At 39.6% G+C, this 13,500-nt stretch overlaps 1 protein-coding gene across 2 annotated transcripts in view; it reads left to right on the plus strand.

The window, feature by feature from the left end:
- Positions 1-13,500, plus strand: part of ephb2b (eph receptor B2b) — a 182,630-nt gene that overhangs the window by 74,042 nt on the left and 95,088 nt on the right. For both annotated transcript variants that reach the window (XM_073876124.1, XM_073876125.1), the window contains exon 3: positions 225-909. In XM_073876124.1, coding sequence (XP_073732225.1) covers positions 225-909 — 685 coding nt within the window. The remainder of the gene's footprint in view (positions 1-224; positions 910-13,500) is intronic.

The following is a 13,500-nucleotide window of genomic DNA, read 5'->3' on the forward strand; positions in this document are numbered from 1 at the left end:
CACCAGAAAACACAGCCTGATGCCAGTCTACTCTAAATAGAGTGCCAAAGCCGTTTGGCAGAATAGCAAAAGAATGTTACCCTCTTCCCTACCTCATTTTTTCTCTTATCCATAATCTCCCTTCTCAAGAAAAAGCATAGCTGGTCACAAACATATGTGGCATTTTACATGCCAGTGTTTCAGCAATTCTGTAAACCCTTTCTTTTCATTTTCTTCTCTTTCAGTGGGAAGAAGTGAGTGGCTACGATGAAAACATGAACACTATTCGCACCTATCAGGTGTGTAACGTATTCGACGCCAACCAAAACAACTGGGTGCGCACCAAGTACATCCGGCGAAGGGGGGCGCAGCGCATTCACGTGGAGATGAAATTTTCAGTGCGTGATTGTAGCAGCATCCCAAGGGTGCCGGGTTCATGCAAAGAAACTTTCAACCTCTATTACTACGAATCGGATGCTGACGCGGCCACCAAAGTCTTCCCTCCTTGGATGGAAAACCCTTGGATAAAGGTGGACACCATTGCGGCCGACGAGAGCTTTTCGCAAGTGGACCTGGGCGGACGGGTGATGAAGATTAACACAGAGGTTCGCAGTTTTGGCCCTGTCTCACGCAACGGTTTCTACCTAGCTTTCCAGGACTACGGCGGGTGCATGTCGCTGATCGCCGTGCGAGTGTTCTACCGGAAGTGCCCTCGCACGATACGGAACGGAGCGATATTTCAGGAGACTCTCTCAGGGGCGGAGAGCACCTCACTGGTGGCAGCGAGAGGAGTGTGCATCCCTAACGCAGAGGAGGTTGATGTTCCCATTAAACTGTACTGTAATGGAGATGGAGAGTGGATGGTTCCTATTGGCCGCTGTATGTGTAAAGCTGGTCACGAGGCTGTGGACAATGGGACTGTTTGCAGAGGTAAGCTCTTTTTTTTGCTAATGTGTAGCAGTCTCTTATGCTTGCTGATGACCCTGAATGCAAAAAGAAACACTGGGTCTCATATACAAGCTATGTGTATGAACGTACTTGTGTTTAAAATCTGTGTATTAATGCTTAGAAATCACACTTCCATTTCATGTATATCCATACACAGTATGATTGTACAACACTTGTCCCACAGTATGCAAAACAATTATATATATACACTAAAAAGAAAAAATAGAGAAATATGTGAATAAGAAACCACCCTTATAATAATTTGAAAAACAGACTAGAATAAGGTTAAGAAATGCATTACATTATTGCACCATTAAGACACATGGGACATTCCAGAAGCTATTCTTTCATGTTGGTCTTTGGATCTACCATTAGGAAAAACTTACTGCCAAAAAATCCTCTAAAGTATGGGCATTAATCAGTCCTCATGTTTTTAACTTTCTCATTGTTTTGTAAAGAGACCTGCAAGCTATGTGCATTTTCCTACCAGCTCATTTTTTAAGAGTGCTGGAGCTCAAGAAATGGCCCGCTATTGATGTTGTGGTTTCGCTGCGCAGTCCGAAGCAACTCAAACACATTGATGTGGCTAGCACGGCTGTTTTTCCCCTCACGGTATCCCAGTGCAGGGCTGATGTAAACTGGCCCTTTCTCAGCATGTGAACATATTGATCGTTTTTACTCGAGTCCCAGCGCTCCTTGTGCCTCACCTGTAATTCAACTCGCTCTGCAGCAGGAGCTCTCGTTTCGCCCGACGGCGGGTCCTGTTCCCACGGCAACGCCAGCCTGCAGACAGGCTCCATGCTGACACAGACGACACAATAAAACGCCCACCTGTGTGTCAGACACCCCCTCCCCTTCTTTTTTACAAACGCACCCAGTCGCACAGACAGACACGCACACACACGTGCAGCCTCTTCGTAAGCCTGGCTGTAATTACCTTACCGGCTCCCCGTCTAGGCCAGGATGAGCTGTGATAATAGCCGCTCATCGCAGACACTCCTGGGGCGGCACTGCGCCGATAGGCATTCAATGACATTTAATGAGGAGGGTCACAATCCTCCCTTTGGAGCACCTGTCGATAACAAAAAACACGTAGATCTTCAAATTGAAGAGCCTGTGTAATTATGCACATTTGGTTGTTTTTGACCTACCTGTAATTTACTAGTTGCTATGAATTTGAATATCCCCAGGGTCTGCTTGTCCAAGGTGTCTCTGTAAAACAGCTGACATGGCAGCAACTAATGCAAATAGGCCTTGAAAAGGTGCTTGATAGAGCTTTTACAATACTAAAGTCCATGTTTTCATGACGGGGAATGATCATAATCACTGAGCGTTTAGTGAATATTAATAAATTGAGCAATATTGTACCCCATTTTACAACAGCAGTACCTAATTGCAAATCACAGAAATAGGTGCTGATACAGTATCATTTTTCCAATATTGCTGTTTGTTAGGTGCTGAATAACATCGCTGAGGAGTTATAAATAAGAGTGGATCAGCACTCTGTTACTTCAGAAACAGGGTTCCCATGGGTACTTGAAATCCTTGAAAGTTCGTGAATCTGGGGAAAAAATTCAAGGCCCTGGGAAGTTTTTGAAAATATTCATGCATAGATACAGATCATTGAAAGTGCTTGAATTTATTTTATGCAAGAAGTTCTCTGGAAAAAATCCATAATTATTCCCTGTGTAGTGTAGGATAATATCATAAAAATTCAAGACTTTTTAAGCACAGGTGCTAAACTGTTCGCTTTAAATGCTTATATCTTCTGTATGCGAATGTTGATTCAAACCAAAATATTTTTTGCGTAGTTGCATAGTTTGACAAATGAAAACGTCTCGGGTTACGTATGTAACTGTTGTTCCCTGAGAAGGGAACGAGATGCTGCGTCTTCCTTGCCATACTTCCTGCGTCCCTGTAATGCCGTCTTCGGCAATATTTTATGCATTGCTACATACAGAAATAAGTCAAAATTCATTATACAATGCAACTCAAGCACTCACTGCATTCTCAACATGGCAGGTATTAGCATACATTTGCGTTTTATTTAGATTTGTATTTGCATTTGCAAACTGTCGCATTTAAAAGGCACCCTGTTGACCATAACACATTGACTATGTTTATGTGTCATTTTGCATTATCCATTGCACTTTTCTTTATTGAGAGAGTATGGCATAGTCTGGCCTCTATTGCTCGCTGTCAGTGGATGTCTGTCATCATTGCTTTATTGACAGTACTGTCCTCCTTACATTTACTTTAGGGAATTGAAGAAGAAATGGTGTGCCAAGGTGGCACATAAACTCACTGTTTTTAATAAAGACATTCAATAGTCAAGAGATGCTCGGCCAAAGCAGAAAGGACAAAGATGTCAGACGGAATGCATAATAAGAAACAATATAAAATCATTAAAGATGAAAAAGGTTATTGATGGTGGTTGACTCTATTATACATAAGCAGTTTTGATCGAGGTCTGCCTTCAATTCATCCAGCCATTTATCTGTGTGGCAGAGGAAAGCCGATACTGCCGCGTGAGACAATGTCAGGACTGTGGTCAGCGGTCGGGATGGGTTGATGCAAGAAAGAGGGGCTTTTCAAGTGCCCAGAGTTGGGCGTAATGAATTGATTTGTGAAATATGTTTGCGCCGGGATGCCGCGGTGTCCCCTTACGTACTAGGTTGTAGGAGGTCAGGAAGAAATCATACGATCCGCAGATGAAAGACATCTTGCACAGCCACTTTCGCAACCCCACTAACAGTTTCTCAAACACCTCGCTATGACAGAGCATGTAATTACGCATGTTTCAATTAAGTCTTCGCCAATGCTTTCAACAGATAATTATTCATCGACGCGATGTCTGTCAAAATATTGACGACATACCAATTTGTTTATGTTCGTAATGGCTTCGGCTTCTTGTCAGTGAATTCAGATTGTTTTAGTAGGCTAACAATATTAAATTTCCTCCCAGGGAGGCACTGGAAGTAAATGAAGCGAGCCAGGTTCCTTTAGCAGAAATGGCCTTTATAAAGATCTAATTTCTTTTCGAGCTGCATGAGACCGGGACCCTCTGGAGACACTCGGGATCTTGTTCACAGAATGTGTTCGTTTGAAATAGAAGCAGAACGCTTAGAAGGGCATAATGGGAGACATGTTCATGGGCTTTAGCTCCCTAATATTTTTTACTTTCCATATTGTAATCTGATCATTCATTTCTACAGAACACTCATTTAAAAGTACAAACCATGTGAATACCACAGTATTACAAACTAAAGCGGACAGAAAACACATTGAATATATTGTACTACAATGCATGCCCAGCAAACATACATGTCTATAGATAAACACAAACATATGCAGCATAACTTCAGCAAATCACTCTTTTAGTTTGACAACTTGACGAAAGTCTTCGAAGATACATAGCAGCGAAGATAAAGTGCTGCACTTGCTGACTGAGGTACTGCAGACCCTCCACCTGTTGAGTAGTTTTCATGCGCTGGAGTCCGAAAGGAACAGCCAGGGTTTTTTTCTGTCACAGTACTGTTAAGATACTGTGCAAGCAAATTTAACAGTAAACTCGCATGCTCAGGAATGTAGTCGTGCACTCCAGATCCATAACAATTTATGGCTCTGCAACGGTAAAACCAAAACTCTCAGAATAAAATATCTTTCTTTTTGTGAGTATTACATTGATGGCGTTCAGATTTTAGATGCGTTATAAACAGGAAATCCCCCAAAGATGTTCATAGCAGAATGCTAAAGCAGATGATTCTGGTGCAGGACAGAACATAAATAACAACGTTATAACTCACGACTTTACTCTTCCTACCCACCGCAATTTTAGTCTTAATGTTGGTTAGAAACAGCTGAGTGATGGCACATTCAATGCCAGAAGATTATAGTACGAGGCTTTGCAGTCTTAAACTAATTCCAGATAAAACAAGTTGAAGACAACCATGACCAGATGAAATAAGAGGCTGAGGAAAAGAGTAAAGGACAGTGGAAGGTACTGACAGTAAACAGGAACAGTAGTATCCCTCTGAATTCTCGGTCCTGGCCACCTTCCATCTGGAGAAAGCTTTGGAGAAAAAACATCATGACGCAGAAACGCCGCTGTTGCTTGCCTTATTTCCCATGGTCCAGCTGCTTTTAATGAAAGTTCTAATTGGCTAACAGCAAACGTAGGGCACAGTGATGCGTTTGGCCAGCCTTAAATCCCAGAGGCTCAGTGCAAGACATTATAACTGAATAAACTCTGTTCCCATCATCTTTTTGCATTATTAAATGAAAAGTGATATGTCCAGAATACCACACAAGTGTAGAAATAAATGTTTGGTTTAAATCATTCACAAGACATCTGTAATGTTACATAATTAAAAAGAAAACTTTTTTAAATATATTTTTTTAAATAAAGTCAATAATTCTAAAATAAAAGTCTTTGAAAAGTTGAGGTGAGAAGTGAGAACAAATGGAAACTTTTGCTTACACAATTCAAGTGCTACAAAAGGTTCTTAAAGGATTAGTTCATTTTCTTAAAAAAAAACAGATAATTTACTTACCACCATGTCATCCAAAATGTTGGCTTTCTTTGTTCAGTCAAGAAGAAATTTTGTTTTTTGTGGAAAACATTCCATTTTAATGTAATTTTAAAGTCTCATTTTAATGGACTTTAATGGACCCCAACACTTAACTGTTTTAATGCAGTTTAAAATTGCAGTTTCAAAGGAGTCTAAACGATCTTAAACGAGTTTTTGACAAGAGTAATAAAAAATATGCACTTAGAGTTCTCGTCTATCGCCGGTCCTGTGATGCGCCAGCGTGACCTCACGTAATTGCTTAATGCCGTGGAAAGGTCACGTGTTACATATATGAAACGCACATTTGTGTGCCATTTTAAACAATAAACTGACACAAAGACATTAATAATTATTATTCCACATACAACAACGTCGGAAGCTCCTCTTTCTCGTCAATTGTAAACACTGGGGCGTAGTTTTGCATACATCATCAGTGACCTCTTGACGTGATGACGTATTGCGTGAGGTCGCGCTGGCGCATCACAGGACCGGAGATAGACGAAAGTTGTGGTTTAAAAGTGCACATTTTTTATTTTTCTTGTCAAACTTTGAAACTCCGTTGAAACTGCATTTTTAAACTGCATTAAAACTGTTACGTGTTGGGGTCCATTAATGTCCATTAAAATGAGAAAAATCCTGGAATGTTTTCCTCAAAAAACATAATTTCTTATCAACTGAACAAAGAAAGACATCACCGTGGTGAGTAAATTATCTGGATTTTTTTTTTTTTTTTTGAAAATTGACTAATCCTTTAATATAAAAATGCCATTGTAGAACCATTCAGACAAAGCTTTAACCATTTATTTTTTAACCTTTTATAGTCCAAAGAACAACTTCAAATAGTAAAGATTCTTTATAGAACCATAAGGCCAAAAATGGTTCTCATGTACTGTAGTGCCTTTATTTTTAGAAGTATTCCCTATTGTAATTCTTCCACTTTTCAGATTTTTTCTCTTGCATTTCAGTTCCTCATGTATTGTTTCCAGGAGAAATCTTAGCAGATTTTAACACACTGTCAGAAAAGAATTGTCAAAATATGTACCGCAGCTTTTACTGGGGTAGTACCCTTTAAAAAGATCCTAAGATTTACAATTTGTACTGAGGTGTAAATGGACAATTCATTGCGATACGATACAGTATCAATTATCGAAGAAAAATAAATAGTGAGGGAAAAATGTCACATAAAATCAAGCTTATGATGGCAACAGTCTTAAGTCTTTAGTGTTTCGGCTGGTGCTGGCAAAGGTTTTCTGCCAATCTGTTTGTCCAATCCATTTTCCAAATACAAAATATTTCCAAACCCACGATTTGCATCCAAGAGCAGTCATGTCTTCTGCCTCTTTCGCTGTGTTTTTGCTGCTACAGCCGCTTTGTTGCTGCTTTGCATTCACTTACTGACACTAGCACGTGAAAACCCCCCGAAAATGCTGTTTTGGCAGAAATGCGTTACTTCAAGGAATGAGGATGTGGAGAGTGTCAAAATAAAGGAACCTCATATTGATATTTTATGTGTGGCATCGATGCATGGTATCGTTAGTAATTTAATCAATGCAACGATCCATATCAATGTATTTTTACACCTCTATATGGTACAGATATGTATACATTACCAATATGTACCTTTGAGATAATAATGTGTATTTTTGAGGACCTAATAAGCTCTCTTTGGTAAAAATATGTACCACATATACTTATATTGACTTATATTAACTCTTTATGTCCAAAGCTGTACTTTTTAAAAAGGGTATCGCCCCAGTGATAGCTGGGGTACATATTTTGACTATTTTTTTTCGGGATCATGCATATTATCTGAATTGTACTATTCACAGCAGTGTTATAGGAGAAGCAACTCAGACAAGACATTTTCCTCTAGGTTGAAGTATCTATATTAAAATTCTTTTTCAGTAAGAAGTTTTTTTCTGTTGATTATCGCTCAGATACAACATTTTCCCAAAAGTATCTTATTTGCAAACACATTCGTGTTTAGTGAGCAGTTTTCCAAAATGGAAATCCTTTTTTTGAACTGTTTTAGGTTACCTAACTTACCTTGCTCTATTGGAAACTCAGCAAAACTTAAATCACACTTGTATTAAAATTTTATCAAGATGACTGATAAACAGCTTTATGGTGCAGCTATAGTGCTCATTCTGTCCCAAGCCGACAGTAAATTACAAATGCTTGTTGTCCGAAAAAGTGTTTGAGCACGAGCTGATATAATCTCATGTTTGTGGATTCTAATGATGTCTGACTGAAGTGGGCTCTTACCACAGCTGCCCTTCAACACTTGATCACACAATTTTCAGAATTATCTCATGCCGACAGGCACATACACGCATTTCAAATAACCACGCTCACAGTGTAACACAAACCTCTCGGCCTTCTTTTTATCTTTGTGAGCGCTTAGAGTTTGGCCGCTCTGCTGCCATTTTCATACAGTTTGAATCCACATGTGACTCATGGCACGTTTTTATGGCTGAACTACTAACTGCAATGCTCCTGCCAACCCTCAAGTCTGGGCTCTAATTGGGAAAGTAAAGAACATTAAGAAGTGAAATTAAATCCGCTTGAACTAAACTGTTCGCTCTAAAGGCCGACGTGGGTGCAAGAGTATGACAAACAACTCAGAGTGCCATTGGTGATGGTAGATATACAGCAAAGCCAACAATTCAAGTACTTACGACTCTCAACCATGTGGCCTGAAAATAAAGATTCCTTTGCTTTAGCCAAGGATTAGGAGCACAAGTACCATAGGAGTTGTCTACCTACGTACCAAGACCCACGGGAGTTCTGATATACTTTTATTTCGTATTGCTTAGCTGTACTGGAGATTTCAGGATTTTTCACCCTTGTAGTTTCTTTTTTATCCTCTGAAGCATAATGGATGTAACATTTTTGTAGCTAAAGCTATCTCCCACACACCCGTCCACATATTAAAGAGCGCTTGTCATATTCTTCTCAGCACATTCATCACTCTCTTGAAAGTGATAACGCCAGACTGAAACGACTGGGAATGGCCCAGAGCTTAGGGAACATGATGTGTTAACTTGTTCCACATGCATCTCCGAGCAGCCAGTCATTAGCTCACATCTCCGCTGGGATTGTACGTGTTGGCGGCCCATCCTCGGCAGCAGTAATCACTATTTTGTGGTGGCTCAGATCATTGGCCAGCTATAGGGGTTTCTCACGCATGTTATTCATTCTAGGACCATTGGAAGTTCTCAGGTCTCACCTATAGTAAAGAAAAAGCATACAGTAAATGAGATCTATTCAGAATCTAAATTGTGTTTCCTGGATGACAATAAGAGTAAATGAAGAGAAAGGTTCGACTTTAGGTTACGTCTCTTGGTTTTTCCTTGAAAAATCGTTCACATGTGTGTTCTGAAGGGTTTTAGAGAAGATCTTAACAACGTCTCCAGCTGTTTGCTGAATTAGCAAGATGCCAAAACCTCCAATCAAAGGTTAGTTCAATATGAACTCTAACATTTTACGTCGACTTCTTCCAAAACCGAATTATCTGGGCTTTGTATCCACACTGAGCTCCATTTCTATACTAAATTTGAATAAGTGCAGTAAGTCTCATCTGTGTCTAGTTTTACTTTTGCGAAAGATATTTTCCTCACCCGATTAGAAGCCTTTCTCATGTCTGTCTTTCTCAAAGGACACCTTGAGGGTTCTCACATCTCACACACATATCTAAGCTCAGGGCAGACCAAAATCTAGGGGTTAAGAGCTATATGCTGATGAAATGCTTTCTTTCAGCATAACTAGGCCAAGGTGGAGAAGCAGTTCTAGGTTTGATCTCTTTAGACGTCAGAATGCGGATCCTTTTTTCCAATCATCCGCGGGTTGCCAGAGTTCTCTTTCATCTCTTTTGATTCATGTTCTGACAGATGTGCCACTGGAAGGCCTGCACAAGATACAGTATCAGTTCTTCATGGGTCAGTGAAAGGAAAATGAGCATATGTCCGCTGAAGAGATATGAGCCTGCTAAACGCTAGCAAATATGAAACAAGGGACTGCAGAAAGGGAATCATGTTTTGCCACAAATACCATTCAATTCTGGTAGAGAAATCATCCTCAGGTTGCAGTACAGCTGTTGTGCCGTCTCTACAGCAACGAGTGATGGATGAATTCAATTGACATGCAAGCTAATACAAATTGCGATTCTTTAACCTTGAGTGACATTTGAGGTTAGTAGAGGACTAGGAATTTGTTACACTTCAAGCCTTTTCAGGAGGTTTTGATAGATGGCTCTCATTCCAGCGTAAGGTTAGGACAGCTATCTGTGTCACGCTGCGAATGTCTTTGCGGGGGGATTCCAGTTGTTCGCACTCTGTTGACCCCCGGCCATGCACAGAGGGGTGCAGACTACAAAGACTTTGGTTTTTCCCTTGTCAAATGACCTTACAAAGATCACTTATGAGATCTTCTTACAGTGTATGTTAAGGTCTTCGGTATTTTGGCGTGATGCGCGCCAAATCTCAACACTCGTGGGAACCGTACTTTCCAAAGAAAAGAAATTATATTTTGCGTTAGGATTTATTATTAATATTATTCAGCACATTTTCCCCAAAATTCTCATTACTGTGATACAAACTATTTAGTTACATTACACATACTAGTATATTGTATAATTTAAATGATGCAAAACCATTTATCCCTATTGTTTCAGTTTGTATTCCACACGCATGCAGTACAGTCCGTCATACTTGTTTTCTTGTAAATCAGCATTTTTAATGTTTAGGTTAAGTAATTTTACGGATTTGAAGCAAAGTTATTTGATGAACGATATATTACCTGCCGAGAGCATTTGGTTAATATCATTTTTAAGAGATGTGGCATTTAATGGCTTTAGCGTCTGCACTTCTTATTTGTAGACGTTCTTAATTGTAATATTTCTTTAATTTTGAATATAATGAAGAATTATTTAATAATGAAATAAAGAATGAAAATAAACCACAAAAAATGACTTGGAGGTGGGTAAGACCCACAGATTCACAAACGCGAGACAAATGTCTTCTAGGCATGCCCATTTCCTTCACTTGCAGGTTGGTAATGGATTCTAAAATAAGAAACCGTTGGTGACAAAAGGTCTCTACATGATGTCTCCAGCCCCTGTCTCATGGTGATTAAAGATTAAACAAGAAAGAGGGTGAAGGGCAGAAGATAAGAGCATGTGCTTACCCCTTGACTGGATCATCGGTAATGGACGCCTCATAGTTGAGATGACATACTGTGCTAATATCAGCATTCAGCCCTCCAGACGATGCAGGTCTTTCCTTTTGAAGATTGCTCTCCAAAGAGCTATTTCCTTGAGCTTTTTTTGTTTAAAGTGTGCTATAAAAGGAGACAGTGGAGAAAAATGGCCAAATATTGATAAATAAACAATACTCTACAAATTCTGGCAACTGAGACATGATGCTATAAACAGCCCATTTTTTTAGTGTGCAATAATGGCATAAACTCTTTTATTTAGTTGCTGCCAAACAGCCTATAGCGAAATAATGTTTGCTCTGGGATACGCTGATACTGTCACTGTGTTTATGTCTGCTAACATGCGGTCAACATTCAGTCACACATCTGAATGCAGCCCACTGCATGGTTCATCCAAACAATCAAAATTACACAGTCAATGTTGGTTTTGGGATTTGCATCCGAGGAACTCCAGTGTTGCCTACAGAACTGCAATTTTAGTTTGAAATACATAAAAGCCTCCTCTGTCGAGTTTAGCGGGATATCTCTGAGAAACACACCTGCAGGGATTACTGTCAGATTACTCCATGATCAGCAGCCTGTGTTAAAGTTCTGTCCTTACACTTGAACTCTTCTCAGATTAGGGTTCACAGGTAGAGAGGGGTTTTTCTATGATTTCAGGTATTAAAACTTCACAGTTGAGAATGTTCACTGTATAGTTGCCCTCAAAATCAGCGATTTGTGCATCTGTCATAATCAATTGCGATGCAGCAAGTATGGATTTACGGGACTGATTCGATATAAAAGGTACTGTAGGTGATATGGAAAGATTCATTAGTGAATCATGGACTATATTTACTGTAAGTTCTGCTTGTCACTCAAAGCTATCATATTCATGAATATCAGCTGACGTCACTCACTTCTCAAACTTGTCTTCCGCCATTTTGAGTACCTGAAGTGGTCGCAAAATAACTAGAAGCTATGCCTTCAATATGTTGTGAGCATCAAAATCACTATTTTTACACCACTAAGAAGGCTTGACACAACATGATACTTTGATACAACATGGAACACAGAGTTTACTAAAAAGAAAGGTTTTGAACAACTGACTTTGGCTGTTTTGGTGTCCGCTTGCCGCCATCTTGCCAGTCAAGATGTATCGATCTCCGAATGCATCGTAAGGAGGGAGGAGAGTAAAGATGGATAGCTCCTAAAGCATAGTTCCATATAAATGCACAGATAATTCATTGTTTTCCCTACTGAAAAATCCAGCTAAAACCAGCATAAGCTGGTAGCTGGTTTTAGCTGGTTTAAGGTGGTTTACGCTGGTCCATCCAGCCTGACAAAGCTGGTCATGCTGGTGGGCCAGCTGGTATTCCAGCATGACCAGCTAAGTCCAGCTTAAAATGTGACCAAAACACAGCTAGACCAGCTTGCTACACTAGAAAAACCAGCTTCCTACACCAGCAAAACCAGCTTAAACCAAGCTGGGGACCAGCTAAAACCAGCTCACCAGCTTATGCTGGTCTTAGCTGGATTTTTCAATAGGGTTGTTGCATGTGAAAAACAATATTGACCTTGAAAAAGGAACCTCATGTAAGATTCATTCATTCGCATTCGGAGATCGATTCTTAATGTCTGGCAAAGATGGCGAGAGGACACCAAAACAGCCGAAGTCAGTTATTCAAAACCTTTCTTTTTAGTAAACTCTGTGTACACAAACAATGTTCTCAATGCTCGTGTTCATGTGTAGAGATTTAGATAAAACTTAGAGTAAAGTTTCATGTCGTGTTGCGCCTTCTTAACCCGGATTAGCACCGACTGCGGAACGGAAAGAACGCATCAAGGATCAGGTAGAATTAAAAATTAAAAATTATATTTTTTGAAAGTAACGTTTCTTTTCATGACAGTCGAGGTGCGAAATGCTGTTTTTCGTAGCCATTTACTGTATCTGTACGAATACGAACAGTAAAATATAATAAATCTGTAAATCGTAGCAAGCTAGCTAATGCGTGTCAGTAGCCTACTGGTACTCGCGATAGCTACTCAAGATGGCGGCAGTAAGCTGGAAAAAGAGCGGATGGCGTAAAAGGTCACATGACTGATATTCATGTATAGCTTTAGAAGATCTATTGCCAAAGTTAAACAGTAGAAAGAAACTCATGTAAGTTTGAAACAACACAAAGGTGATTAATTGATGACAGAATTTACATTTATGAAGGAACTACTCATGTAGTAACTTATATCATCTCTATATTTCCAAGAGACTTACTTGTAATGTATCTTTTTTGGATCTTGTACTGATCTTGATGAAGTTATTGAAACATCAACAACTTTGCCTTGGGATAGAAAGTAATTTGATGAAAAACAGCCTTGTAAATTCTTTTGTTACGCAAGTTTAAGGATGTGAATTTTAGTTGCCCGAAGCGCTGCAAAGCAAATAAATTACATAATCTAATGAGCTATTCTTAGGCTCTAGAGCCTCACGATGAGAGATGGATATCTTCCCAACACTCCCTGTACAATCCTTTGTTTAGGAAAAGAAGTTCATCTAGAGGATACCATGACATACTCACCTGCTGTTTGCTTGGAGATAGATAAATCTAAATATAAAGTCGCCTCACAACTCCATTTTGAGAATGGCTAAAGTCAATATACAACAACTAATTCAGATTTCAGTTTAAATGAATTCTTTAGTCAACACTTGCCAAGTTCAACATTCTGCGGACACTAAATTCATCCTTTCCTGACAAACTATTTGTTTCTCACTTGTCGGCGGTTTTATCTGGCACCCTCAACGTCTTCTAGA

Source organism: Misgurnus anguillicaudatus, chromosome 14, assembly GCF_027580225.2.
Source record: "Misgurnus anguillicaudatus chromosome 14, ASM2758022v2, whole genome shotgun sequence".
In the NCBI taxonomy this organism is placed as follows: Eukaryota; Metazoa; Chordata; class Actinopteri; order Cypriniformes; family Cobitidae; genus Misgurnus; species Misgurnus anguillicaudatus.